This window comes from Haliaeetus leucocephalus, unplaced genomic scaffold, assembly GCF_000737465.1.
Source record: "Haliaeetus leucocephalus isolate CR32 unplaced genomic scaffold, Haliaeetus_leucocephalus-4.0 Scaffold151, whole genome shotgun sequence".
Taxonomy (NCBI): domain Eukaryota; kingdom Metazoa; phylum Chordata; class Aves; order Accipitriformes; family Accipitridae; genus Haliaeetus; species Haliaeetus leucocephalus.
The window spans coordinates 3675838-3701632 of record NW_010972587.1 but is presented as its reverse complement, the minus strand read 5'-3'; the positions used below and the strand labels follow the sequence as shown (position 1 = coordinate 3701632).

Sequence of the window (25795 nt, the reverse complement as noted above, 5' to 3'; positions counted from 1 at the left end):
CTCCACTAAGGAGTCCTGATTTTTGATAATTCCATTTCCTCTGTGCCTAATACCAGTACCTTCCTCTCCTGGAGCCCATTCCCTTCATCATTATTATAGCTGATATAGAGGCACTCAGGTCAGTCAAGATGAACCAGGGTACCACATCCACTCCCTAGGTAGCAACACAAAAGTTGTTTCTAGTAGAAATGCTGATATAAGTGCAATCTTTCAGGTATAGTAAAGACCAAAGGCATAACAAGAAAACACTCAAAGGACATGAGAAAATGGAAGATTAGAGGATACTTCCCAAAGACAGGAGGTAAATGAGTACTTCTTTTTCTATTTATATTGTGTTAGCCCTTTTTCCTCAGCTTATGGAACAATATTTGTCCATATTATGGTCCTTTTTATTACATAATTAATACTACATATGCTATGTTATTCCACAATTGCTCTAAGAAGATCTCAAAGACACTTATCAGCATTCCCCATGTGCTCCTAATATTTTGGTTTCTGTTTAACCAGCCCCTCAGCTGGTAAGTGGACAGAGTAACTTCCCCATCGCTGCTCAAGTGATAATGCCATACAAATAAGTAAGAATACACAGGGCAATATCCAAACACAGCTATGCTTTTACTATTCAAATAATTATCAGTAAAGGGACAAGCACAGCCCTTCTTCCACAAAGCCTGAATAAATGAACTTTGTGTACGAAATTCAGAAGAGACTTGAAGGGAAATAAAATCTGCAGTTAATCATTCATCTTGGAGTGGAGTGACTGCTGAGCAGCTCTGCTGCCCATTGTAAAGCCTCTCGGTTGTTGTAATTACTACACGGTGTTAGACCCATGTGTCTGTGCAGCTCTAGTTTTGCTGGTCATGTCCCTGGCTTGCACCATTCGACTGAATTTTCCCTAGTCCAGCCACACACAGAAAGGCACAGGGGATTACCACACTACAGCACGTATGAATACCCTGTCTGCATCCCAGTTTGTACCTCTTGCTTTTTTCTCTTTTCTCACAGCTAGCTGTGTTCAACACCTAGCAAGACATTTCCCTTTAGGATATTATCATGAACAAGCAAAGATTAGCTACGGAAACTGCATGCATGATAAGAACACTATACGAGTGAATATTACCTCAGCAACATGAACTTCATTATTTTGATAACATTGGAAAGGTTATTTCTCCACTTTTGAAGAGAGAAGCTCGTATATTTTTAAAAGGCAAAACTTATACCCATAACCAGAAAGCTTTGGTCTGCTCTTCAATACAGTATATAAAAGGTTTATGGATTTCATCAAAACTGATTAGTTTATTGTCTAGACCACAGATTATTTTTCATAAGATTCCTTGTCAAATCTGTGAGCCATTCTTGTAATGATGGATGAGTCTGGTGCCTTAAAATCATCATTTTCTCTGTCAGCAGGGAAACCCACTGAACCCTGTCAGATGGAATATCACCTCCTCCCCTCTAGCCTGATAATGTAAGGGCATAATCCATTCTCACAGGGGTATACAGGAGTCCAGGATTGAACCTACACATAACTAAAGGATTGTTATTTGGGGGAAGAATATGAATTATACAGTTATCACAGGAGTTTTAAACTTTTGCTTGGATAAGCTGAAATTGCTACTGAAACATTGTACCAACCACAGGTTTCGACGTTCAAATCAAAGCCGGTGATTTTGGCCCTTCTGAGGAATGGTGTTCCTAGAAACGGTGTCTGTCATTGTTCGTTTTATTCTCTCATAAAATGAGAACTATGGATCATGTGAAGGCGTAAGTGTCAAATAAGATCTATGTTCAGTTTGCAAAGAAGTGAAATTGTATACCTTCTGTAATTTCAGGCCGAATGTTAGAGCTTAGCATGCCATACAGTCGATTCTATGCACACAAATAAACCACAGTTTATATATGTATGGCCCTTGAAACACATTTTTCTGCAGTTATAGAAACAAGGAGTCCAACTGTACATGAGATGGGAAAATCAGCTATATGTAATCATTCTCTTCTGCAGTAGAATTAAAGACACTTATAGTAATGGACTAGGCAGAACTAGGAGTAAATCACTGCCAAAGACATCAACAGTTTTCACTTTTACTGTTTATCACTTAGAAAAATCTGCTTGCTGCTTCTATATTCCTCTATATGATTTCAGAGAAAAATTATATATGCTGCTTCACATTTCATTTTTAACAGTTAATTGCTGCATAAATACATGGCATAAAGAAAAGCATGGACATTTTATAAAACTAGAATGGTCTGAAATATTCAGTTGCCTCTATTCACATTTCTTATGCAGCAGATACATCCGAAAGACCTACTCTGAAGTGACTCTTTCTAAAGGAGGGCAAAGTTAAATTTGCCTAGAGAGGGTCTGAACCGTAAGTTTAAACGCCTCATCACTTTGAAGGCAACAGAACTGACATTTATTGCTGTGCCATGTCGAACTACAGCCCCACCTCTAGATAACTGAAGACTATATGGCAGACAGATGCTTTAAGAGCCTTCCCTGGAGCCTTCCAGTGCGTATCATATTATCTGTTTAGATGATAAACTCCTGGAAAGGCCTGGACCTGCACATTTTTCTGTGTTTTGTGTAGCTCTACCCTTTACAGTGTTTGAAATGATCATCACGATTAATCCATAGATAAACTACCCTAAGGAAGCCAATGTTGCCTGCCCTGCAAGAGCATGGCCTCAAATGTGGCATAAATACCATTTGCTCCCCGTTATTTACAGTGCCTATTATGGTTCCCCAGGGAGCCATGCGTTCCAACACCTAATTGATGGGTCACGCAGGGGAGATGAGCACCGACTTTATTGGACTGTGAATTAGGCCACTGATACGTAACACCCCCAAAGCCTGCAGGCTGACGTTATATATATATATATGTATATATATATATACCTCTCTGCCTCCCACAACACCTACCTGCGCTATCAGCCCCCGCGGAACGTCAGTAAACCCTTGCCAACTTCCTGACCAAAGCTACCAGCAGAATCAGCCAGAACACTGCACTTCACAGTAGTGCTGACCGTCCGTCAACGTGCTGTTTCCATTCCAGTTGTCACCCCCCTTTGTATCATGTTATCCAAACTTCAGCTCTTGCAATGTTAGAAACCAAGGTAATATATAATGAATTATCAAATGACATCACACTAATGTGATTTTCCCTGTCTACTGCTTTCACAATAATTGAAGCAATAGTGACTTTTCCAATGCAAAAGAAACCACAAAAAGCCCTGAAAAAGATCTAGGTCATTGCTGGCACTAAGACTAAATTTATTTACAGTATGTCAATCTTGTTTTTCTACTTAATTTGATGGTATGAAAGGATATTTAATGACACAGAGCCATTGTGCATACCAAGCCACATGTGCCTGTGGGCACTGCACCAATTAGTCACATGGACATTGTTATAAACACTCTAGACACCGATTTATAACTAAGCCATAGGACTTCAGTGTAAATTGGTGGATGATTTTCGAAAGGTGAATGCATAGGTAAGTTTTACCATTTGCTAAATGTATACGGTTTCTCTTCTTTGGTATTTATGCTTACGTAACATGACTTTCAAATAACTTCAACTGGGAAGTGGCAAATTAGCTCCATCATCTAACTGGCTGGAGTAAACATCCCACCTGTGAAGCCTTCCTTGGGCAAGGGGCTTCCTTCCCATTTGTGGTTAAAAGGACACGGAAGCACAAAGAAAAACAAATCCAAAGGGGGAAGAGAACAAGAAAGAGACTTGCCAAAGGAGATACATATAATATGTGTTGTACTGCCTGTTAGAACAGTAAATTCCTGGCAGGGCTCATGCTGATACCCTTCTCTGTGCTCCCTATAGCACTAAATTTTACTTCCAATATTTAGAAACTATAATTGTGATAAAATCTGTAGACAAAATCTCCTAAGAAACAGCATAACTCACCATGCTGCTGTAGAACACTATCCTTCCATGTATCACAAGATACAAGTTGAATTCTGATTTATTGTCACATATGAAAATAAAACTAAGTCTAATTCTCACCTGCATTGGGTTTGCACAGCAAGGTTTCGGTAGCAGGGGGGCTACAGGGGCAGCTTCAGTGAGAAGCTGCTGGAAGCTTCCCCCACATCCAACAGAGCCCATGCCAGCCGGCTCCAAGACGGACCCGCCGCCGGCCAAAGCCAAGCCCGTCAGTGATGGTGGCATTGTCTCTTTGGTAACATATTTAAGAACAGAAAAAAAAGTTGCTGCAGCACAGAAACTGCAGCCGGAGAGAGGAGTGAGAACATGTAAGAGAAACAACCCCGCAGACCCCCAGGTCAGTGGAGAAGGAGCGGGGGAGATGCTCCAGGTGCCGGAGCAGAGATTCCCCTGCAGCCCGTGGTGAAGACCACGGTGAGGCAGGCTGTCCCCCTGCAGCCCAGGGAGGTCCACAGGGGAGCAGATCTCCACCTACAGTCCGGGGAGGACCCCACGCCAGAGCAGGGGGATGCCCAAAGGAGGCTGGGACCCCAGGGGAAGCCCACGCTGGAGCAGGCTGTGCCTGAAGGACTGCAGCCTGCGGGAGGGACCCATGCCAGAGAAGGAGGGAGACCCATGCCAGTTGTGGAGGACTGTCTCCTGCGAGAGGGACCCCACGCTGGAGCAGGGGACGAGTGAGGAGTCCTCCTCCCCCTGAGGAGGAAGGAGCGGCAGAGACAACGTGCGATGAACTGACCCCAACCCCCATTCCCCGTCCCCCTGCGCTGCTGGGGGGGGAGAGGGAGAGAAAATCGGGAGTGGAGTTGAGCCTGGGAAGAAGGGAGGGGTGAGGGAAGGTGTTTTAAGATTTAGTTTTCTTTCTTATTATCCTACTCTGATTTGACTGGTAATAAATTAAATTAATTTCCCCAACTCAAGTCTGGTTTGCTCATGACAGTAACTGGTGAGTGATCTCTCCCTGTCCTTATCTTGACCCACAAGCCTTTTGTTCTATTTTCTCTCCCCTGTCCAGCTGAGGAGGGGAGGGATAGAGCAGCTTCAGTGGGCACCTGGGGCATCCAGCCAGGGTCAACCCACCACACCAGCCCTGATATTCCACCTTCCAAAACATTTATACACCCAGTAGTCTACTCATGAATTACAGCAGCAGTTATTACAATCAATACTGAGTACCTAGCAAATCTATTTAAGGAAGTCTCTACAATATTTAAAAGGCTTAACATCTCTGTTTTAATCAATCAAAAAGCCTAATAATCTCTGTTTTTCTGAGTAGTAAAATCCACTTAAATTACATTACATGTATATACATTTGCACAAAAGAAATTTTCAAGTGAATAAGGGAGAATCTCTCTCAAGCTGCACTGAACTGTGAGTCATGAACACTTTCAACAGTCCACATTCACTTGTTTTATCTCTTTTTCACAAAGGAACTAATTTCAGCCCAGAACTTAAACAGATGCTTAATACCCTGCTGGGTTGTTCCAATACAGCCAGAAAAACAACTACGTACTCTGTGTCATGTCTGAGTTCCATATTCATGTTCTAAAAAAAGGATAATGAACTTCTAAACATTTCCCAATAAACGTAACTGTATTTTTAGGCCTTCCTCAGCAGGAATATTCTACAAGCTCCAGATATGTCAATCAAAATTTGGTATTAAATTTTACCTTTTAATGATTTAAATCTACTGGACTAACACAGAGTACTCAAGGTTGACACCGTGCCCTCTTTCCCGCTGAGCATGAATAGGTGAACACAGAAGCTTCTAAGGCTATCTTGTAATTCTAGCATCAGCTCTATATTCTTGGCCTTGAAGCATGATGCCAAAACTGCTTAAAACAATAAGATGAGGATTCCCCAGCATCAACCAGGAATGTCAGCTTGCTTCTGGGATGAAGGAAGCGTGTGGAGTCAGCTGGGAGCAGGAACGAAAGAATCTAAGAAGTGGAAAAAGGGTAGGGGCAGAGATGCGTAAGTGCCTGCTGATTTCAGCCAACGTACACAGTCCCCATAGGACCAGTTCAGCTGGCTTCAAAAATGAAACAGCTGGAACCCCCTGCCTTGTACAGAGGTCCAGTTCAGCTCTTGACTGCTTCCCAAGTCAAGCGAGGTATGTATCTGACACATGGTTACATCTGCCTACCCAATGTATGAGCATGGAGAGGACCGCTCCAAGGAATTACTTAAAAAGAAGTATCAGACCTTCCAACCAGAATCCAAATTACTTCATGGAGTGTGACAAAATCAAAAGAAAAGGAGAGGAAAGAGATGTGTGATGTAAGACATAAGATGTAATCACAGAGAGGACTACCAGAATGCAAATGGGCACATTAAAAGCTTTATCTTGTTGTTCTATTACTCTAATGATTTTTTTCAATTCTTTTAACTAGACTCATCTTTACTACAGTTCAAATGGAAGGGTCACCACATGCTATTCATACCAAGCAAAGCTCAGAGATTTCTAAAGACCCATCTTCATAAAAATACACACATGAAGCACTTACTTAAACAACTACAGCCTCTTGAAAAATATTCATTGAGAAATGTAAGTACCTGCTGTCTCCAAGGGAAGGATCCTTGGGTTTAGCATCACTATCATAAACAAAACGCTCTTGGGAGATCACTATGACATTGTCTGTAGTTTCATTTCCCAAGATAGTGATAACAGGATAACCCATCTGTAGTGTCCACTGATCCATTACTTCTCGGATATTTACAGATTTTCCAACCCTTTTTAAAGCCTTCAAGAAAAAAGAAAAGTTTCAATATGTTGAAGCAGTATCATCATCCAACATATAAACCTCTTTTTTTTTTGTTTGTCCAAGAGACCATAATTAGTTTTAGAGGTTTAAATAACCCTCACACATGCACACACAGACATTTACACCCAGTACACATACACTAGATAATTTAAACAAACAGTCTCTGTATATCTTAAAAATAAACATGGAGCAATCTTGCCAGAGAGGAGAGTGACAGTCAGAAAGTCATGTTTCCCACATCATTCAGGCACTTCTGCTGTAACAGAAGAAACAACCTGCTTTACAGGGTTTTAACAACAGCACGGAAATACTGGGTGGCTGTCTCCAAAAGATATTCTTGACCGGCTAAGGTTAAACAAGACTCCGTGTTAGTTGATCTAGGGTACCTACAATAAGGCATATTCAAAGGCCCGGATTTCTAAAAGCACGGAGTGTCTCTGTTCTAAAAATCAAATTACTAGTTATTTGAAAATACTGTCCCTCATGTCTAAAGTGAGGCCATGTATATCTAGATATCCCCAGCCCCTTCATAAACTGCACCTGTCATAACACATGGAGGATTAATGTGTTCATATTTGATACCGTTTGTCAATAAAAATGCTGTTTTACAAGTGGATTTTCATCTGAAACAGAAAGAGATACTATGGCATCACGGGACATGAGACTGGGTATGAGAAGAATGACAGGCATCATTTGTTCTTCAGCGATGGAAATGTCCCTAGCTGCCGAACGGTCCTAGATCACAGACTGAGCAACTTCTGATGAATACAAGCAGAACCCAGCAAGAAGTCTTTAGAACTGAAGCTGCAATTGCAATGCATTAGGAACAAAGCGGCTGGCAACAAACGTGCTTACAGGTAAGGCAAACGGAATTATTAGGCTTAACAATAGATTTGAGCATACAGTATAGCCGTAGTGGTTATGGACCAGAATACAGTCTCATTTTTGTTCTATTTTATTAGCTGTGGGTTCTGCTCTTCTTTCAAGACTACATTCATCCCTCTGACCTCCCATCACCCAGAGCTGTCCCAAAGGCTTTAACAGAGGAAGACACCAGGTGAGAAGCAAGAAAGACTTTTGCAGTGGCATTCAACTTCAGATTAAGACACAGGTTTAAGAGCCTGACTGCATGTTACATGTCTCAACTCTCATTAGCAGTCAGTACAGACATAGGACTCAGTTCAGTTGCCCACACATAGGTGGCTAATGTCATTTGACCTTGACCTACCACTCCAGAAGAGTACAGAATTCCCCACAGAATTTGTGTCAAATCAATTAGACCCACCTGAACGTCTTGAACGCCCTACTGCACCTAATCTGGCACTAGTTGCCTATATTTGAACAACTACCTCAAGTCCCTAGTCAACAGTTGGTGGTTCAGGCTCACTATAAAATAATTGTGTAGTGGCTAGTCAACTGAATTGCTCTCTACGCTCTGCTGACTATATTGTCTGGATTTCTGGGACTCCACTTGTTCCTACTCACCAAGTGTCAAATGAGATGTCCTGAAATATTCAACACATTCTTGCAGAACTGGTGGACCTACAGCAGGCATGCTTATCTCATGTGGCAGCTGGAAGCCAGGTAGGATAAATTAAGGTAAACATTGTTGTCTATGAGCAGGCAACCGAATCCAGCCCTCATTGACAACAATTGGAGCTTGGACACCCAGTTATATGTATATACCTGCTTGTGTAGGTAAATGCAGATGTCTTGACCTCCACCTGACTCCTAGCTATAGTGTCAACAGTTACAACTAGACTGTCATGTTTACACATGGCTTGAGTTGGTACTTGTGCCCAAAACTCCCTGACTGTACTCTACACTGCCTTGCACTCTGTCTTTATTCTGGAGTGCCCAGACTAGCTCTGTAGGCACGAAATTCAGGCATTCTTGGCTCACTTTATGAAAATTAAACTCTGCCCCTATAGATCCCTGGACCGGGCTCTGGAAACTCAAGCCAAGCTTGAGCGTAGCGACCAAAGGGAGCATGGACATAGCAACGATAAGTCTCTACAGGATGCAAATGTTACACTAAATAGTTATCTGTTTACACCAAACTTTAAACCTTTGATAGTTTTGTCCTTCACACGAATCATAACTCCATACAAAATCCCAAACACACCTGATATAAATGCCAAAGCTCAGCACTTTCATGTGTTTTCCAGCTTCTGGGCCTCAGCGTGCTGCCACTAAAGTCAATGATAGCAGATTCCATGAAGTGTCTTTTACTGCACATCAGTGACATAGCCCAGTTAAGGAAATATATTCTAACATAACAAAGAATAGAAATGCTGCTAAAAACATATTTTAATGTTGCCACTATGTTAAATCAAATGGAATTTCTTTGCATCAATTTTTATATTTGCTCTGGGGTCTGAAGATCTCAATATGCACTACTCACTCCTAACCTCACCAAGAAAAATACCACAGTAAATTCCTGCTTCTCCCTCAGTGCAATAAATTAAAGCATTTTACCTTTGACAATGTGTTCCAGAGATCATTTCTGGCTGCATTGCCATACTTGTGAATGGTTAAATAGTCCTACAGAAACAAAATAAAAATACAAATCAGTATTACTATACACAAACCAAACAACTAGAGCTGTGAATCACTGCTATTAAAAGTTAAATCACACCAGTGTTCGCATTTGTCAGAAATCTAGAAATATACAACATTTTCATCAAGGGAGTAAATAAACAGTTTCTTAAGCTAGTTTATAATGCAAAAATTGTTGCTAAAAATTTCATTTACAGCATTTAATGCTCTTCCTTTTCTGTGTAAGTCACTCTATAAGCTAAATATTTTGAATATACATTGAAAATACTTGTCTAATCTCAGAAGGGGTTCCTAGGTAATTCTCGGCAACAAAAGGAGAAGCTGCTGAAACACAGTTCCAGCTGCTATTTTAGCAGGTCATTCTGCGTCTAGTGTCAAACATTTGCTCACTCAGACGACAGCTAGATTTGTTACAAAAGATTTAACTGAGCAATAGCCTACCTGAACTACAAACTTATCTAGGGAGACCCTGGGGCTTCAATGTTAAAATACATCATACGGGCAACTGGGGCTGTAACAGGTTATTACGAAGGGTCTCCATGAAAGGGAGCAGTGGAAGAGGGGGCACAGGAACCCAACTCCATGCCTGTGCACAGGTACTACATGTGTGTTTTCATGACATACGTGACTCACAGACTCTGAGGAGGTTATAAACTGAATGCTTTCACTCATTCAGCTGCAGTTTCAATGACTGAGGGTCCATTCTTCTCCCATAGCAACTAGAAGGATAATTCCTGGTAAGGTACCATCATATTAAATTAACTTCCCAAATTAATAGTTTAAGCATATGACCAGGTTAGGTCTGGGCCCTTCAGACACAAAACGCTTCCAATTTTTAACAACATCTGGAGAGACAACACTGTTAGTTTCCCACCATCCTATGTCCCTGGACAACAGCTCATTCAATTACAGAAGTGAAATTCAGCAATGATAATTTGAATAACATACATTTCATGCATTTTGATTGAAAGAATTAAGTGAAAAAACACATCAGAGGTTGTAAATCAATGGGTTCTCCTGCATTTGAATTTCTAACATCTTCACTTTACACAATGGTAGGAGACAAACCCTAATTTACTGCACAATGATAAAACTGGGACAAATTTGCTGACTCTGTTATCTATGCTTTGTGTGAAGTAAGGTACTTTGGGAATAATTAGTATTTGGAAAGCAAATTTTCTGATACACAAATTGTAGCACCTGTGACAGATTTAGCTTTTGTCAGCCAACTCATAGTAGAACAGGCAGCAACTCCCATTTAATCACAGGCTAGGAAGGCTAAATGAGAACACTGACTCTGTAAATGCAGTGCCGAGTCTTAACAATGTCATGAGACTAACTTGGAAAAAAGACAGTATTATATAGGCTGCACCTATAGCACACTGTGCTTCCATTTTGCCTAAAAATACAGAATCATTTAAGGCACAGTGAAATATTCAATAGCTTTCAAAGCTAAAGAACTTGAATTGCAAATTAAAAAGCTAAAATAGGAATAAACAAAAGTGGGACGAGGTAAATAAATAACAACAAATACACATGTGCATTCTAAGTGGTACTAGAAAATGCTGCATGCTTTGGTCCTTCTGAGAGCTGCTTTCAGAATCATTACACAGCAAAATAAAATGGGTGGAAAACTTGAGGATTACCCCATCCAGGCAATAACCCTGTTTACCAATCTAGCATTAGACATTATATTTGACTTTTACATTTTGTGTTCAGAAAGACTGCAAAAAGGTGAAATGCTTCTTCCCTTTTCTTTTGTTTTTTTCTCCCAACACATAGATTGGGAGGTTTAGATGTGGCTTGTCACTCAGCTAAAAATTTATTACCCTCCAATCTATCATGTTGATCATACAAAGGAAAACAAAAGGTATCTTAACATTTACAATGAAGTAAGAACATACAAGTACAGTCCTGGTACCATACAACTTGATCATCCATTTCTTCATTATTTCATAAAAGTTGCATTGAGACCATATACATAGCATCAAACTAGGAGTGTTATCAAAACCATACTACACAAAAAGCAGTCCTAAGTGACAGTGTGCATCAAAATATGCTTCCAATAGTAAATCTACAATGCAATCCAAAATCTGAGTGCACTTTCTAGAGGCACAAGAGCGAAAGGTTACTGAACCAGGTCCCATCAAATGTCCTCATGTACCAGTATCTCATTTTCAACAATAACCAGCAGCAGACACCTAGAAAGGGTATAAAACAGGAGAAGCATACAGTGATAGATACTTCCCCAGTATGCTCTCCCATCATCCAGCACTTCATGGCACAAGGAATCCTGAGCAGATTAGTATCGTTGTATTTAGTAGTTACCTTCTGTGAATTTGGCCAGTTGCTTTCTGAACCCATATAAATGGTTAGCATTTGCAACACCTTATAAAAAAAGCATTTCTGTCCTGGTTTTGGCTGGGATGGAGTTAATTTTCTTTCTAGTAGCCAGTATAGTATTATGTTTTAGGTTCAGTAGGAGAAGAATGTTGATAACACACTGATGTTTTCAGTCGTTGCTCAGTCCTGTTTATACCAAGTCAAGGGTTTTTCAGCTTCTCATGCCCAGCAGCAAGACGGCTGGAGGGGCACAAGGAGTTGGGAGGGGACACAGCCAGGACAGCTGACCCCAACTGGCCACAGGGGTATTCCATACCGTGTGACATCATGCCCAGTATATAAACTGGGGGGACTGGGCCTCGGGTGGGGGGCAGATCACTGCTAGGGAACTAACTGGTCATCAGTCTGCAAGTGGTGAGCAATTGCATTGTGCATCACTTGTTTTGTATATTCCAATTCTGTTATTATTATTATCATTATTATTATTATTGTCATTTTATTATTGTTATTACTATAATTATTAGTTTCTTCCTTTCTGTTCTATTAAACTGTTCTTATCTCAACCCACGAGTTTTACTTTTTTTTATTCCCCAATTCTCTCCCCATCTCACTGTGGGGTGAGGGGGCAGTGAGCAAGCAGCTGTGTGGGGCTTAGTTGCTGGCTGGGGTTAAACCATGACAATTTCCCACTTCAGTGGTCCATTGTGTGAAGATACCTGTTTCAAACATCTGCCCATCTGCTGGTCTCATCTGCTGCTCCCCAGTTCTGGCACTAGAAGACACAGTGCCCTACTGTTCCCTGCTTCACTCTCCCCAAGCCTTTCATGCTTTTACAGACCTGTATTGTATGTGTCCTCATACCAGAGCTTGGTTTTATACTGAGAACACCACCAGACCCAACCACTGCCAGCTGTGCTGCAAAGTTACATTTTGATACCACCATCCAAGCTGTTAACTTCAAAGCTAGCTAGAGTTACCATGACCGGGTCTGAACTTTGTTTGCCAAATTATCAGCCTCTCTTGAAGTACCTTTCACGGACAGGCACTCAAAAAGGAGGAGAAAAGGCTTATACATATCAGCATCAAATACATCCCAGGAAGCATTAAAATAGGAGCCAAAGATCTATACATACCCTGCTTGTCTGTTCTAAGGATGGAACACGCAGGAATATAATCCATTTTTCCTCCTGGGGACCCATATCTAAGTCTTAAGTAGCTTGCAGAGGGGCAGAAGACACATTCCCATTCACTGTAATTCTCCAGGGCATGGGTATTAGCCACCCCTTCCCCTTTACATTGAACAGAAAAGAACCAAAGCGAACAGAAGAGAGATGCAAGCCAGAGAACGGAAAAGGAGGATGACACTGAAAACACAGCTGCCTCAATCTAAGCTGCGCTCAGCACAGCTCCAAAGGAGGTAAAGTGACTTAAAGCCACTTTCTCATAAACACATATGCCCAGAACCACCTGGCTGCAAGGCTGCTTCCCATCAGAAACTCGCAAGTCTATCACCTACAAAAGCTGTTCCATCAACTGGAGTATGCTGGAGCATGAAGACATGTTTCAGCCACCTTCCTGACTTTCAGCTATAACCCTACAGTATGTGTGAAGAGAAAAGATGGCATGAAAACCTCTTTAACAACCCAAGACTCAAGAGTGGTCTTCTGCAACTCCCTTTCTCCTTCACTGTAATGCCGCCTCTAAACTTTTTCATTGTCATGGGGAAAGCAGAGAGTTCACAGACCCTAGTGCAGTGTCACTCAGCATGAAAATTAATCAAACACACGCACAAAAATGGTCATTTGGTTTTACATTTTCAGCAAGTATCCTCTTGTAATATTCTTAATGTCTTCATTAAAACATGAAGGCACTCTTTGACAAAAATAATAATGGAATATGATCCCTTCACCTCTATCAACAAAAAAAATTTAATCAGTGTGGTTTTCCAACATGACTTTTAGTAATTTTTAACATCAAATAAATAAATAAATAAATCCAGAATCTGTCATGCCATGAAAACAGTCCAATTACCGCACAATCAAAACCTGAGATCTTGCAAAAAATCCCAACAGATTTAGACTATAACATAATGTTTTGTCAAATAGTAATCTTAATCCACCCCCCAAAAATTAAAAGGCTCAAGGCTTTCGAATTATTTTATTACTTGAATACTGAAGCAGATAGTTGAACAGTAGTAGAAATAGGAGTACAGCGAAAAGTGCCGAACAATTTTGAAAGAAGTTTTTGATAATGCTGTATTGATTAAGCTTGCAGGCCTTTTATTGGAGATTACTTAAAAGGAGAAAGTCTTTCATCCCTTTGCAATCTTAGTTCTCTCAGTACTGCTAGGGATTGAGTCTCTTGGTTTCAAAAAAATGAACTACATCACCATCCAAACATGGTAACACTCACAACTAATAAAAGGCAGTGACTGATAAATGCAAAGAGGTTAAACAAGTGTAAAGGGGGAATAAGTCTCCAAACATGTATCTTACTTTCAGGGGAGACTTCAGATCTATAACCAGGAACTGAAACATCAATTCTAGGACCAAACTCCTTTCTTAGTTTATCTGTATGAAGTTGACCGGTTGGCTGAAGGAACAGCTCCCGACTTATACGAGTGGTGCTGAAATCTGAAACAGATTAACATTGGATAACTTACTTTTTCTCCTAAACATAACTGGGAAATTCCACTATATAAGATGAGCAAGGAGAAAGCAGCAAAATATTTTGGCATCAAATTCTTGTGGCTACATTCCTCTGAATGCCCTTATTTCTCAGGGCTCAGGAAACAGCAGTCTTGCCTCTACCTCCCTCTTTTGTATTTCATTCCTACTCCTGGGTGCACATCCTCCCCCCTTCAGCCTACAAAATGTTCTTGATGAACAGTTTTATACATGACTGCTGTATCTCACCGAAGATTTAGAGCTACTAATAAAAACATTTAGTTCAGGTGGAAATCAGGCTCTAAGGCTCTGGCTATCAAATCCAGCGTGGTTTTTTTCCCAGAAATTTGTATACTTAACCTTAAGCCACCAGACACCATCTGACAGATGCTGACTCACTGACTATAACATGCCACCTTTTTTTCCCCGTTCCTTCACACTGCTAACATCAAAGTTGCTATCGCATATTATCTTGACATTGCCTAACATTCAAATAAAAAAGCTTGGGCAAGGGTCAGAGGGAGGAAGGTACTGCATATGTTTGCAATGGTGAATGACAAACAAGAGGGAGTGAGAAGCAGTGGTAAAGCACTACCAGCAAGCTACAAAGAAGTGAAGATTACTGTAAGAGAGGAAGACTACTGAATAGAAAAGCTAAACCAGCCAACTAGGTTTGCCATATTTTTCAGCTGTACAACAGACTAACCCTTGAGAAAGAGCGTTAAGGAAGAGAAGTGATCACCCTCCTGGCTGGGCAGTCCGACAAGCAGCAGAGTACAAAATAAACAGCAGGTAAATTCACGTTATTGGTCGTGGTAAGCATTGTATAAGGCAAACCAGATGGGGGTTAACTCTATTTGTGTCAGAATTCATTTGTACCAGTAAGTCAAGCTGCAGAGCTACCTCCAGATTGAAAGCACAGCTGTGATCAGACCACTTATCAAAGCAGTACTGCAAAGCCAGCTAAGGAAAACCTTGGAAACTGATTTTTCCAGGTCAAGTAAGCCAAGTCAAGTAAGCCAACTTCTTCACCTTCTGCATCAGTTTTACTCAGAGTGCCTGAAACTGCTTCCAGGCAGTCTTGTCAGAAACTGCCAACCTACAGAATATACTAGAGTCATGGAATATATTTTAACTTTCATGAGTGAGTTCTACCAGAGGATCAAAAATGTTGCTATCCTTCCCATACTTTAATCTACTATTGCACTAAAATGTGTTCCTCCAACAAAAAATGAAGTTACTCACTGGCCAATGAGCCAAGAATTAAACTAACTAAAAAAGCATTTCAACCTACAATAACAAAAAACAGCCCAAAATGATACTGAAACAGCAAGGACATAAGGAGTGTAAGGCCATGCCTGCAGCATAGATAGTCCCCACCTAGTACTAAAATTGTCACATCTGTTTTATATACAGATACGGCATCACATGCATTCCTGTTTCTCCCTTGAGCTACAGTTTGGTGACCCTTTGGTGGTACCAAAAAGGACCCCAAACTCTTCCACCAGTACAAACGAAGTGGTGCTGGGTCACCATGCATGGATGGGAACGAGCAGCTGGAGGTAGCATTGAGGAAAACAGAAGGGTGGTTTCCTAAGCCAGTGTCCTGTCCAAGTATGCGCCGAGTATTACGGAAGAGACCAGACAGAAAGAAACACAGTGGTGATTTCAGAAGACAGTTAAAAGAAAGATTATCAATGGATCACATTTAAGGGAAACAAAAAGATTCTTCTGAAGGGCATTTCTCTAAAAGCGATGCTCAAATGTTCTTTTCAAATGTTCGACTAACGGTTGATGGTATCGTTCCTCATCAACAAGCTAAGTTTTACAGTGAAATAGTTAAACTTCGCTAAACCTTATGTATGGACACTGTCATTCAGAACTGAAGTAGACTAAATGCAGAACGACTTCAAGTCACAATGAAAACACTATCATGAACTAAAGTAAATGAAATAACAGTTAACTTCAGTTTTGAAAGTGCCTATATGGGGCTACAATGACGTTTAACTAATCCAATCACAATTCACACCTTCAGGTACTTTGAATGAACTTTTGTGCGTCCCTGTATAAACACAGCTTAAACCTTGTTTACTTGGCATTAAAAATACAACTCTGAATTAGAATCTTACACCACTGAACAACCAAAGAATATAGCTGCTAAAGATAATTTTTTTTCTCCTTATTTCAAATAATTCTACACATACCAGTGGAGCTACCTGTTGAATCTCTTCCACATAGAAATTTATTGGCAAACATATTTTAAGTGATTAGTAATTCTGTCTGTCTCTTCATTTCCTGAAAGTGGTGTCCCTGTGAGATGTCCAGGTCTGGCAGATAGGACTGGGGTTTTTTAAATTTTTTTTAATCTTCTCCAAATCTTTTTTTGTCTTTTTCTTTAAATAATATCACAAAAGAATTAATTTATCCGCTCCATATACAATAACGCTTTCTCAATTGCTAATTTGTCCAGCCTGTATTTTTACCATTAGCTGCATTAAGCAATTAAAAATTCTTAAGAGCAAGTAGCACTTGCAATGTTCCCAATAATTCTATTGTGGTACCACAGAAAAGCAGTGTTTAAAATGTTCACTATCAGGAAGTTGTTAGCTAATTTCTAGATTCAAACTCACAAATAGGTAAAACAAAGTTTTAAAAAGCCTTAGAGGTGCGCAACACACTTCAGAGGCATCATGCAAGTATTGTCTTCAGCTGTGTTTTGCCTTCTCTTCGAGCTGCTATCTCAGTCAATGCATAAAATCCTAGGGAAGAAAATCAGTGGAATCCCATCAATGTACACCAGCTGAAATTCCAGCCCTTTATTTTCAAAAGGTATATTTAGATTTTTTTTCACACACAATAGTGATACAATGCTCACAATCAGCAGCAACTGGAAAATACCCACTGTCAACATGTCATATCTGCAATTAAATCATTACATCCAAACAGCAAGCTATAACTACTAATCAGGAAGAGTGATACTGGAACCATATATGGAAATAAATCTTAATTTTCTCTAGAGCCAATGATGCTGAATAGGCCACATGATTATAGTATTTTACTTTGTCCTTTTTCCTTTGTCATTCATAATACTCCCATACGCTCTACCAATAATCAGATCAGCAGAACTGATATTTCTGGCATTATATCGGTCAATAGGATTTTTAGCATTGATTTCAGCAGGAGAAGAATTAGGGCAATGTTGAAAGTATCTCATCCACAGTGTTGGAAGAGTAACATTCCTTTAGAGGATACAGATAGGACCTGCATCCTGTCCCAATCAGCACGCCGTCCAGGCTGAGACACGAGAGAAACCAGTAAGAGAAAGGAGGAGGCAAGAGCCATCCTTAAGTCAATGGGACTGCGTTCTTTGCTCTACCTGCTTCTTGTTGATAAGAGACCACTACTGTAAATAAGAAGTAACCCAAGTGAAATCAATATGGCCCTGTCATTTTCATTCCAACACGAGAAAAGAATCAAACCTCAAGCCACTGTAAGAAACGCAATTTTGCAACTAATACACTTTCTGCATCGCAACTCAGAGAATCCATGGGAATGGCGCTTCTACAACAGATTCAAAATTTGTACTTAGGCAAATTTCCAGCTACTTTAAAATATATCCTGCTTTGCTGGGAATCTTTATTAAAAGATCAGAATTATTAAATGGAGACGTTTATTTCCCTTGTAAAATTCAGCTTCACCTATTAGCTATTAACATGAAGAGGAAGAAGGTTCCATTTTGAAACACAGCAACTGCAGTCTGGTGGCAAAACAGTTTGCACGCGAAGTCTAAAGGGAACAGTTAGAAGGATTGCAGAGTTATTGCCTAGCACAGTCTGATGGTATCTGCTGTGCAGTGAGACACCTGCTAGTATATTAAGCTTGGCTTTAAAGAAAAATGTATTTGATGTATTATTTGGTAGTGGTACTAAACTACTGAGCTAAGAACAAATCTTACAGAAATAAAGTACTCTTTGAAATTGAACTGCATATATTTAACTGAATTTGTACATTCATTTTAGTTCTGCCTTGTTTGGTTGTATAATACATTTGAACCTAAAACCATATATTGCTCAATAAATATATTTTTAATGCACACAAAAAATGATGGAATGTTTTCCAGAGATATTTGGATGGCACCTGCTAATTGTGACAGGTTGGCTGCTCATTCCACTGCATTAACTTGAACTATGCCCAGGGATTGCTAACCAGGCAAAAAATCTCTGCTGTACTTTTCTGTAATACTTTTTTCTATAGAAGCCCCAGAATTGGAAAGAAATTAATGCTACTTACTATGAAAAGGTCACCATAAATCACTTGAGAAAACTTATTGTAAGTATGATTCGCATGTCACTGTGTCTAGATCATAATGACCTGCAACATTTGTACAGTAACAATGAATAACAGACAGGAAAGCAGTAACCATGAAACTTCGACTTTGCTTTTAAGTTATTTGTTGTTTGTATCAATTGAGCAAATGTTTCTCATGGCACAAAAGACCATCATACAATACAGTCACTACAGCTGCATTTAAGTTTGCAAAATGAAGACACCTTAAAAATCATTAGCATTTACATCTGGCTATATACTACTGTGTCTACCTTGCTACAGTAACTGAACTTTAAATATATGCAGAGAAAGGAAGAGGTGGGAGGAGGAGAGGGAGAAGGAGAAAGTTTTGATGACAGCCTGGTTTATCCAGTAGGGATTCAGCTTTTCTCTGAATGTCCTCCACTGGGCTGTACAGAAGTAGATTTATTTCATTTCGGACATGTATTAAGTGTTAACTAGGAGTTCAATCCTACAGTCTTTGTGCTGGAAATATCCCCACTGACTTCTAAAGAGCTAATGGAAATTTTGATTGCACGAGGATGGCAGAATCGCACACAAAACGTGTACTTCCAGCGCCCTGGGAAGTCCATTGTGCTGCCTCATAGCAACAGAGGCGAGGTTGCCACTGAGCTCCTGTCAGGGAAACAGTATAATTTTATTCCAAAAGAAAACATTTTCTTAAATAGCTGCTCAGACCACTGACATTATCTGAGAATTCATACCTACCATTCTTCCTCTTAACAATTTCTATAATAAAAATGGAGAAAAAGATTCATAACTGAATTTCACATGCAACAAAATAAGAGAAGCTCACTGAAAGCATGCCACGTGAATACGTACGTGGTATCTGTAACGTGACTGATCGTAGCATTGTCATAAAGGGCAATCCTCTTCTGAGGAAACAAACTTAAGTAAATTGTCTGTATACTAATTGTTTTTCTTTTTGTAAGAAGCTTTAGCAATGGAGCAATAAAGCAACATTTTATCCTAGCTGAAGGACAGCACAATTTCCTCCTAATGAAGGCGACACTGACCGTAACCTTGCTCTGAACGTGGCACTGGGGACACCGCCGGCTGCTGAGGTTCAGCAGTACCTGCCGTTACCGCTTTTCGTAACTCTCCCTGCTGCGACCTCCAATGTGGCCAAAATGCAACTGTTTGAGCTGAAATCTTACCTTCAGAAAGTCCATCTCAGACTCAATCCTTCTCCAAAATTTCAGTCAACACCAGAAAGTATGGGAAAATATCACATTTTACCTTTTCTTGTCACTCTGTCCTTTGACAAGCTCTGCCATCCCCATGCACTGGAGCACAGGTCTAAAGGTCAGAAGGAAAGTCATCTTGTTTCAGGAACTTTTTCCTCCCATTGATCAACCTGAGGTGCCCTAGCAGCTAGAGAGTCCCTCTCCCTCCCCGTACCGACGGCTCACGGCTGCTTAAGCTCAGAGGGAGTCAGGGCCCTGCAGCAGAAAGCGAAGAGCCCGTGTGTCCCTTCTCTCCGCAGTCCCCGACAGTCTGATCCAAACGCTCCAGGGACAAAAACCAGAGCAGACAGAAGGGAAAGGAGTTAATTTAATATAACCCAACAGGAATATTCTGCTAATGCTACATTTTAGGAAGAAGCTCTCTCTGCACAGCACCTGTGTTATATCAGGCAAAACCCACCAGCAGTCATGACGGGTGGCTGCTCTAATTGCAGGTGCATTATGTCCGGCCCCATGGTCTGATCTGTGGCAGAGCTGGACGCTGTGACTGAACCCGATGTGAAGTCTGTTCTGAATATCTGAAATAGTTTATAATGATAAATACTTTGACAGAACATCTTCTTGGGTTTCAAAATAGTTATCCAAATTTCTTGGATATCTTTTATTTTAATCACATTGGTCCAATTTCCTCCCAAATGTGCTGGCACTCTACTTTCATTGGTTTATTTAAAGCAACATTAATTGTATGATCAATGTTTTCTGGAGGCCCACCTTGGTGTCCCTAGAGGCTGAGCTGCAGCCACGCTGGGTGCTCACACCTGATGACGAAGCCAGTGGAAGCTGTGCTTCGAACACATAAACTCTTCCAATCCGTAAGTGCTGAGACACATGGGAGGGAGAAGTGCTGCACTGGGCGTCTCATATTGCCTACTCCACACTTGTGCAAATTTTAACTTAATTTTCTGTGGGCCTACATCTCTATTTATAAAATTGAGGCTAGCACCACCCCCTCCCTCCCTATGAGGTTTACTAGTTCACTAACTGTTGGTGATGCGCTCTGATACCATACTGGATGGCATTTAAGAAAAGTGCATGCAGCAGTTAGGAACTGGGGCTACAAAGCTAATTAGAAGCATACAAAACTATTGAATAGAAGGACAATTCAGTTAGCATGGTCCACTTTGTGAATTGAACCAGACATTGTCCTATGTAGAAAACACTGGGCAATTGCATAATTAAAAATCCTGGTTACGGTGTGTACAAAAAAAGGAAAAGAATGCAAATATAAAATTAGCTTTAGCATTTCTCAATAACCATACATTTAAATTATGCATCTTTAATCACATTTTTTCCTTAAACAGAAGCATTTTGCTATACACAGAGTATACTCAAATCCTCTTAGAGCTAGAGGAAGGACTTCCCTTTTTGGCAGTGATATCCAAGTCTGGCCCTTACTGTGCTGTACATCTCTTAACACTTTCAAAGGAAAAAAATACTGTGACACTGCAACTTACAGAAGTTTCTCATGTAAACTTTTACTGACCTACTTAAGTCATGGTGGAAAAAGCTACAGAAAAAGTCCATAACACTGAATTAATTTAACAAATATAAACCTAAAATCCAGAGTGATGTAAGTTAGAAGCATGAGAAATGCTGAGGGGCCAGAAAAGGCAAAAGATGTTATCAATCTCATATGACATGCAGCGTAGAAAACAGTGATGTCAGCTCCTATGAGATTTCCTATGACTTCCTATGTCCTGCTTTTAACATGCTCAAGTTATCTTGTTGACAACTGTCAGTAGAAGTGAGGCAGTTTAAAAAATAAAGGGATCAGTAGCAACTAACTTAAGGACAGGTCATAGCCAGTATGCCCATGGTGATACTTTGATGTTCACCAAGGTCATACACTCTGTGCTCTTCTAAACCAGAGAAGATGGGTGCAGAATTAGCTGAAAAGTACTTTACTCAACACCTACTAAATGCACCAAGTGCAACACCAGAGATACTCCAGTTGTAAAGACACTCCTGCCGGATGGCAAAAGTTACATCCTCCCACTGAACAAAGACCCCAGATAGTTTCATGTGCACTGTTGATCCAGGGACAGCATCACAGCTCATTGCTTCACTGAGCCTGACCCTAAAGTGCCTGATTTTTTTTCGTTTTACAGAAAACTCTATTAAGAAGTCTCTAATGACATCTCATTTTGCGCAGCATACAGCTAACTGTTGTGAATTGGGAACAAAGATATAATAAATAGGTATGATAAAATGGCTACAGTGAAACCTGTTTAATATACTATGTAAAAAACAGATTATAAAATAATACTGTGGAAATAGATGAATACATTTCTTGTACTACTAGATTCTTGGACAGAAGTGGCAAACAACATGGAAAACAGCACAGTAGAGCTTTATTTTACACCTAGAAAGTTTCTGATAGGGTTTCACATTGACTGCCACAATTCAAACAGAACACAGGCATGCACAGAGGTGTCTAAAAAGCAGGAAATACTAAGCAGTGTGGATGAAAGAAAGTCTAACTAGCCAGCTTTATGATAGTAAAAAGTGATTGAAATCTGAACCTTGCTGTATTTAACAGCCTGCATGTCACATTTCCCCAGACAGCTCCTCTGAAAGGTTGACCAATTTGTTTCAATACAGTGGCCACTCAACAGCACCAAAAAAGACAGTGTATATCCAAAGCACTGTATGGAAATTCTTCTTCCAAATGTACAATGTGAAGCCTAAAGTACAAAAGCAGTTAATTTATCACAGAAGCAGAGATTCCTACAGTAACTAATTCAAACTGCTGATGATGCACTAAATCAGAGTGAGTGATGAACACATACATAAGCAGCAAGTGAAGTTCAAAAGGATACAGATCCATGTGATCAATGAGCTGCCACACGGCAAATGAAATGCAGTGTTGACAAACGTACAGTAACAGAGATGAGGCTCCAAAATAATCAAACCAAATATAAGAAAATTTTAAATAAACCAGTGCAGAAATGTCTCGTTACAGAGCTGGAGGTGCCTCTACACACATCTAAGTACCAGACCTTCAAATCACTGGGCTTTCTCTCTATATTTAATATGAAAAAAACCCCACTGATAACTTGAAGAGGTGCCTTGCCATAAAGCAGTAAAACCTTCCACGAAATGTAATACAGTGACACCAGTCATGTAAGCAACCATCTGTTTCAAGCACACAGATTAGGAACAACAGCCTACAGATGAAAATCTCACACAAATCTAATATTATATTGCATATTACTACCCTGAGTGATGACTGAATGATAAGGCCAACTTATGGCTTCTTCCTCTACCATCTATGCAGTTCAGAAACATAATCAGAGCAAGTGGTGCTGACCAAGGCTCTTCATACTCTAATTGCTGTCCTAGCTGATTAATGGCTTTTTGACTGAAAAGCAACACCACTTTGGAAGAAGAGTATTGGCATTCAGTGACGTGCACCTCTTGAATTTCCCTAGAGCATAAGAAACTTTGCACATCATGAAAGATGTCAGGACTTTTAAAAAGAAAGAAATCACCTACTGTGAGACGGAAGGGTTTATTAGACATTTTCTACAAAAATAATAGCTGTGACTTTCTCGTATGCAAGTGTGACCAGCTGTGGCTATTACTGTCATTATTGAATTATTCATTACAGCCAATACAAATATGTTCTTTTTTGGTTTTGTCTATGGAGTGCTATGTGAAAACAGTGAGAAAGTTCTGTCTTTGTTACTACATCTTCTGCCTGAAAATGTCACACGATTCAAGACATCTTATGTCTTTGAAGGGCTTCCAGAAAATCATACCTTCACTAGGTAGTCTCTTGGCTGCAGTTCTATTGTGGAACTTCCACACTATAATCCAAGGGTCTTTCACAGTGTATTTGCTGTGATAGGAACAGGCCAGTTATTCTTGACAGATACGAATCTCTCCAAAGCCATCTACGCTGTAAAACTGAGCATCTCTACTACAATTTTACCTCCCTGCAGAGTCCTCAACAGAACGGTTTGCTGAACTGTTAGGGATCATGTGCACCCTTGTACATTTGCTTCAGCTCTTATTCGTTGTTACAGAACATCCAATTAAGAGCCCCACTCTCCTTCATCAACTTTTTTCTTCTTTTTAACACCATTGATTGTTTTCTTTGACATATAAGGGATTTTTCTCCCCCAAGCTATCTTGATTTGCTCTTCAAAAAGTTGACCTGCCAGGTGATAGCATGTAATTAGATTAAGAAAAAAGTGGTAACAAACAAAAAAGGTAGCTATCCCATTTGCTTCTTGCTCTAAACCTTACCTTTTCCTCTCCTTACCCAAAGGTTAGCATATTTGTTGTAGCCTCTCTAATTCTGTAGCTCTTAATTACATGATGTATCATACCTTGATTTCAACGAAACCACAACCACTCAATGCGGACACAAATAAAGGGCTACTCATTTTGGTTTATGCCAGTGTAATAAGACTACAGGAATACTCTTTTTTTATCATCTGTGAAACACTTAAGGACATACCTAATACACTAAAAAGAACTGAAATAATATTAATACTGGAAATACAATACAGCAGAGAGGAAACAGTCTCGGAGGTTCCTGGAATGTGTAGAAGATAATCTCCTGACACAGCTGGTGAGGGAGCCAATGAGGGAAGGGGCCCCGCTGGACCTGCTGTTTGCAAAAAGAGAAGTACTTGTGGGTGATGTGGTGGTTGGAGGCCATCTTGGGGATCGCGATCACGAAATGATAGTTTTTTGATTCTTGGAGAAGTAAGGAGAGGGGTCACCAGAACTGCTACCTTGGAATTCCAGAGGGCAAACTTTGGGCTGTTTAGGAGTCTGGTTGACCGAGTCCCTTGGGAGGCAGTCCTGAAGGGCAAAGGAGTCCAGGAAGGCTGGACATCCTTCAAGAAGGAAATCTTAAATGCGCAGGAGCAGGTCGTCCCCATGTGCCGAAAGACAAGCCAGCAGGAAGTCCAGCCTGGTCTAACAGAGAGTTTTGGCTGGAACTCAGGACAAAAGCAGAGTTTATGACCTTTGGAAGAAGGGGTGGGCAACTCAGGAGGACTGCAAGGATGTTGCGAGGTTATGCAGAGAGAAAATTAGAAGGGCCAAAACCCACTAGAACTTGATCTGGCTACTGCTGTAAAAGACAATAAAAAATGTTTCTATAAATACCTTAGCAACAAAACGAGGGCTAAGGAGAATCTCCATCCTTTATTGGATGTGGGGGGGAAACATAATGACAAAGGATGAGGAAAAGGCTGAGGTACTTTATGCCTTCCTTGCCTCAGTCTTTAATAAGACGACCAGCTCTTCTGGGGGTACCCAGCCCCCTGAGCTGGAAGACAGGGAAGAGGAGCAGAATGAATCCCATAATCCAAGGGGAAAGGGTTAGCGACCTGCTACACCACCTAAACACACACAGGTCTATGGGGCTGGATGGGATCCACCCAAGGGTACTGAGGGAGCTGGCAGAAGTGCTCACCAAGTCACTTTCCATCATTTATCAGCAGTCCTGGCTAACCGGGGAGGTCCCATCTGACTGGAGGTTAGCAAATGTGACACCCACCTACAAGAAGGGCTGGAAGGAGGATCCGGGGAACTACAGGGCTGTCAGTCTGACCTCGGTGCCGGGGAAGGTTATGGAGCAGATCATCCTGAGCACCATCACATGGCACGTACAGGACAACCAGGTGATCAGGCCCGTGCTCATGGCTGGGACGGGTGTACTTTGCTGGGGAAAAAACTGGCTGGATGGCTGGGCCCAAAGAGTGGTGGCGAATGGAGTTAAATCCAGTTGGTGGCAGGTCACAAGTGGTGTTCCCCAGGGCTCAGTACTGGGTCCAGTTCTGTTTAATATCTTTATCAACGACCCGGACGAGGGGATCGAGTGCACCCTCAGTGAGTTTGCACAGGACACCAAGCTGGGCGGGAGTGTTGATCTGCTGGAGGGTAGGAAGGTT

General features: G+C 40.7%; 1 protein-coding gene across 1 annotated transcript in view; it reads right to left on the bottom strand.

Moving 5' to 3' along the window:
* TRHDE (thyrotropin-releasing hormone degrading enzyme) overlaps window positions 1-25795 on the bottom strand; it is a 213789-nt gene that overhangs the window by 63813 nt on the left and 124181 nt on the right. The window contains exons 9-10 of the mRNA XM_010561962.1: window positions 9200-9265; window positions 6513-6700 (exon numbers count right to left, since the gene is read on the bottom strand). Coding sequence (XP_010560264.1) covers window positions 6513-6700; window positions 9200-9265 — 254 coding nt within the window. The remainder of the gene's footprint in view (window positions 1-6512; window positions 6701-9199; window positions 9266-25795) is intronic.